The sequence below is a fragment of the Haemaphysalis longicornis genome, unplaced genomic scaffold (genome assembly GCF_048455015.1).
Source record: "Haemaphysalis longicornis isolate Haplotype H1 unplaced genomic scaffold, Haemaphysalis longicornis Haplotype H1 scaffold_4, whole genome shotgun sequence".
Classification (NCBI taxonomy): Eukaryota; Metazoa; Arthropoda; class Arachnida; order Ixodida; family Ixodidae; genus Haemaphysalis; species Haemaphysalis longicornis.
In genome coordinates, this window is record NW_027526361.1 from 180,893,865 (window position 1) to 180,898,653 (window position 4,789).

Consider the following 4,789-nt stretch of genomic DNA (forward strand, 5'->3'; position numbering starts at 1 on the left):
GTGGTCTCCCGAGCAAGTTTGCGGAGAGTTCTAGCGGCGTCCGTCCTGGATAACGGAATAGATATTGTCGTGTTATCTGTTATCTCTGTTGCGGCTGCGCACCAGGGTGCGCGGGCCGAGGTGACGTCACTGGCTGGATTGTATAAAACGCGGCTGTGAAATAAACACGGGGCTTTTTCTTGTTTGCGGCTACATCGGAGTGGCGTCAGTCTTTTGCTCGCATCACCGCTCCCAAAGGAGCGGACACGACATGGTGTCAGAAGTGGGATGAGCCTCCTCTCCCTCGGTGGCATTGCGGCATTCACCCTGCACTCGTTCGTACGATGACGGACCAGAAAGCGGCAGCCAGCCCACCAGCGGCCGCCCTGCCACCGCCTGCGCCGTTCAACTTCGACAGGACTTCCGAGTGGCCAGAATGGATTACGTCCTTCGACGACTACCGCTACGCATCGGGGCTCAACGACAGAACGGAGGAAGCCCAGGTGAGGACGCTGTTGTACACCATGGGCAGGCAGGCCAGGAAAATTTTTCAAACGTTCGGCCTGACGGAGGAAGAGTCCCGAAGCTACGCGGTGGTGAAGACAAAGTTTGACGCTCATTTCGTGGCCGCCAAGAACATAGTCTACGAAAGCGCTAATTTTCATCGCCGGAAGCAAGAGCCCGGAGAAAGCGTGGACAAGTTTGTGACAGCCCTGCATGAGCTAGCCGACCGCTGCGAATTTGCAGAATTCCGGGAGCGCATGATCAGGGACAGATTTGTCGTAGGCCTCCGAGACGCACAGCTGTCAGAAGCTCTCCAGATGGATGCCACTCTTACGCTAGCGACCGCTCTAGCGAAGGCCAGACTCAAGGAAACAGTCCACCGACAGCAACTGGAACTTCGGGCCGACAGCAACGAGGCAACGACTGGAGAACTGGGCACCATTCAACGGACACCGAGCGAGCCGTTTATCAACCGGGAGGGGCGCACCACCGAACAGCAACGACAGTCGCTGCAGCCATGGTCACGAGAAAACCGCCGACTACCAGGGTGCCGGTTCTGTGGACGTGAGAATCATGCGAGAACCCGGTGCCCCGCACGGTTATCACGGTGCCACCTTTGTGGAACCAAAGGACATTTCGCCGTGGTCTGCCAGAAGTCCAAGGAAAACAACCAGGTGGGCGTGTCTGTGCTAGAAGTCGAAGGACAAATTTTTTTCTCGGGACACTCGGCAGCTGTAATGCCAGATACGCGGAAGTGTGTATTAACAATGTACGCGTATGTGCAAAAATTGATTCGGGAGCCGAGGTCACTGTCGTTCCGCCCGATTTCCCCGGTGTTCCGCCTCGCATAGACAAATCACAAGCTGTGTTGAGAAGCGCCGCAGATGAGCGCCTTGATGTTAAGGATTCCTTTCCTGCTGATAGTTTGGAAAGGCAAAACCGCGCGACAAAACAGTGTACGTTGTTGAGTCACTGCAGTGTGTTTTGCTAGGGCTCCCAGCAATTGAAGCCCTCGGTGTGGTCAAATTTGTTGAGGCTGTTGATGATAAACAGTACGAGTACTTGTATCCGCAGCTCTTTCGTGGCCTGGGCACGATGCCCGGCGAATACACCATTCGCATGAAGGAGGGCGCGGTTCCCTTCGCAATTTTTACACCTCGACGAATACCCATTCCGTTAAAGGACCCTATCAAACCCTAGTTGGACAAAATGGTCGAAAGTGAGGTCATTCGGAAGGTTGACGGTCCGACTAAATGGTGTGCAGGAATAGTGCCAGTAGTAAAACCATCCGGGGAAGTGCGAATATGCGTGGACCTAACCCAGCTGAACAAGAGCGTCCTACGTGAACAGTTTGTGTTGCCAACTATAGACGACGCCCTTGGGCAATTGGCGGGGGCCATATACTTTTCGAAATTGGATGCCAATTCCGGGTTCCACCAGGTTAAGTTGGCAAAAGAAAGCCAGGAGCTGACAACTTTTATCACTCCGTTCGGTAGGTACTGCTTCCAGCGACTGCCGTTCGGTATCAGCTCGGCTCCGGAATACTTCCAAAAGCAAATGGCTGAAATCTTGGAGGGCCTCCCAGGGGTGGTGAACCTAATGGATGACATTTTGGTTTACGGATCAACGGAACAGGAACACGACGAACGGCTGCACGCAGTACTCGAAAGGCTCGTAAAAGCTGGCGTGACACTTAATCGGGCAAAGTGTTCTTTTTGTGTCACACGGGTAGCGTTTTTACGATACGTGGTCGATTCTTCAGGAATCAGGCCAGATCCCAAAAAAGTTCACGCCATAAACGAGATGGCTACGCCAAAAAGTGTTGCGGATGTACGCAGGTTTTTGGGCATGATAAACTATCTGGCAAGGTTTGTGAGCAATCTTGCTGACGTATCAGCACCGCTCCGCAGTCTGCTCTTGAAAGACAGAGTGGCATTGGGGCCCGCCTCAGCAAAGAGCATTCGAGGCTCTAAAAGCATTGATCACCTCGGCGCAATGCGTCGCGAAATTCGACCCCAAGCTGCGCACCATTGTGTCGGCCGACGCATCGTCGGTAGGTCTCGGCTGTGTGCTGATGCAAGTGCAGCCGGACGGCGAAAGGCGGCCCGTTGCGTATCACTCTCGATCATTAACACCAACGGAGCAACGATACGCGCAAATAGAAAAGGAAGCGCTGGCGCTGACGTGGGCGGCAGAAAGGCTCGAGTGTTTTTTGATAGGGCTGGAATTTCAATTTGAGACAGACCACAAACCGCTTGTATCGCTGCTGGGGCAGTCGCCGATTGATGTGCTGCCCCCCAGAATACAAAGGTTCCGATTAAGGCTCATGCGATTTTGCTTTTCAGGAAAGCAGATTGGTACCGCCGACGCTCTTTCCCGGGCACCGTGCAAGGAAGCTGGTTTAGCGATGGGAGAGCTAGGTTGCAGCGAAGTGTCGAGCCACGTAGAAGGCTGTATTGGCGAACTCAAATTTTCAGCACACTGGGACAAAATGAAGAGGGCGCAAGAAAAAGATGAGACTTGCAAACAACTTCGCTGGTATTGTAGGGCAGGCTGGCCCCGTTGCGCAAAAGTAAGCAGTTGGCTGAGTCCTTACTGGTCGCAAAGAGCAAACCTCACGATATGTGGCGGTGTTCTTCTGCATGGGTCTCGTTTGGTGGTGCCTCGGAGTCTAAGGAGCGAAGTTCTCCGTTCATTGCATGAGGGACACCAGGGCATTGTGAAATGTCGCGCAAGGGCTCGGGAATCGGTGTGGTGGCCAGGTCTCAGCGCCGAGCTGGCAGCTTTGGTTAATAGTTGTCAGGACTGCGCGACGCTGCGCGTTCAAAAAGCCGAACCGATGATGCAATCAGAGTCTCCCAGCTTGCCTTGGCTAAAGCTAGGAGCTGATCTTTTCCACTTGCGCGGAAGAGACTACCTTGTGGTCGTAGACTATTTTTCTCGTTATCCGGAGCTCGCCCTATTATCTTCCACAAGCTCTTCGGCGGTCATTGTACAAATGAAGAGCGTATTTGCCAGGCACGGGATCCCAGAAATTGTTGTGACTGACAACGGTCCTCAGTTCGCGTCTGCAGAATTTGCTGCGTTTGCGGCCAGTTACGGCTTCCATCACGTCACATCCAGCCCCAGGTACCCGCAATCAAACGGGGCAGCCGAGCGTACGGTACAAACTGTAAAACGGCTCTTGGAAAAATCGGTTGACCCGTACCTAGCCCTCCTGGCGTATAGAGACTCCCCTGGGCCGTTGGGCACAAGTCCAGCCCAGCTACTGATGGGCAGGCGCTTACGCTCTACGCTCCCGGTGCATCCGAAAAAAACTTGTACCATCAAAGGCTCGGGGTTTCAGGAGCCTTCAAAGCAGAGACGAGGCAGTTCGGAACAAGCAAAGGATCGACTACGACCGTCACCATGCGGCTACCCCCTTGCCACCCCTCGCACCAGGAAACCGGGTGTGGATAAAAGACTGCAAAAAGCCGGCAACGGTGTTGAGTTCAGCCCTGAGGCCTCGGTCGTATAGGGTGCGGACCGATGACGGTGCGGAGCTGGAGAGAAACAGGAGGACATTGGTTAGGTACAGTGAGCGAACCAGCGGGCATGCCCCGTCTTACGACTTTCCTGCCACTCCCAACGCTACGGGGCAATCCGAGGAAGGCAACGCCTCTTCAGAGCCTTCCACGTTGAATCTAACGCCGGCCACTCCGCTGAATAAACAAAGGCCGGGCGGTTATGTGACATGTTACGGCCGCGAAATAAGACCGCCAGAGCGATATGGCTACAGTTGATACGTTCACTTGTTTCTGTTGGGGCTTTGTAGATTACTTTTGTGTTGTGTTGAAAACCCTTTAGAAAAAAAGAAAAAAAAAGGGAGATGTCGTGTTATCTGTTATCTCTGTTGCGGCTGCGCACCAGGGTGCGCGGGCCGAGGTGACGTCACTGGCTGGATTGTATAAAACGAGGCTGTGAAATAAACACGGGGCTTTTTCTTGTTTGCGGCTACATCGGAGTGGCGTCAGTCTTTTGCTCGCATCACCGCTCCCAAAGGAGCGGACACGACAGATATGGTATCCGTTTTTTGGTGTGCCAAGCGTGCGGCAGCGTCCGCACTTTCGTTTCCGACAATGCCGCAATGACTGGGAAGCCACTGAAAGGCAATATCATGACCCGCTTGGGTGGCACGGTCGTACAGTAGTCTTATCTCGGCCAGCAGCTGTTAATGAGGTCCACGGCACAGGGCTGACTGGAGCGATTGAAGCGCAGGTTTTGAGTCGCAGAACATCGCCCATCTTCGGCATGAAGTTTGTTCAAC

At 53.9% G+C, this 4,789-nt stretch overlaps 1 protein-coding gene and 1 pseudogene across 1 annotated transcript; both read left to right on the top strand.

Annotated features, from left to right (window-relative positions):
• Positions 1–323: 323 nt before the first annotated feature.
• LOC144180125 (uncharacterized) lies at positions 324–1,846 on the top strand. The gene has a single exon (XM_077708519.1). It carries the CDS (start codon positions 324–326, stop codon positions 1,332–1,334), a length of 1,011 nt encoding a protein of 336 aa, XP_077564645.1. The 3' UTR covers positions 1,335–1,846.
• Positions 1,847–3,481: 1,635 nt separating this feature from the next.
• On the top strand, positions 3,482–4,312 carry LOC144180126 (uncharacterized; annotated as a pseudogene).
• Positions 4,313–4,789: the final 477 nt, after the last annotated feature.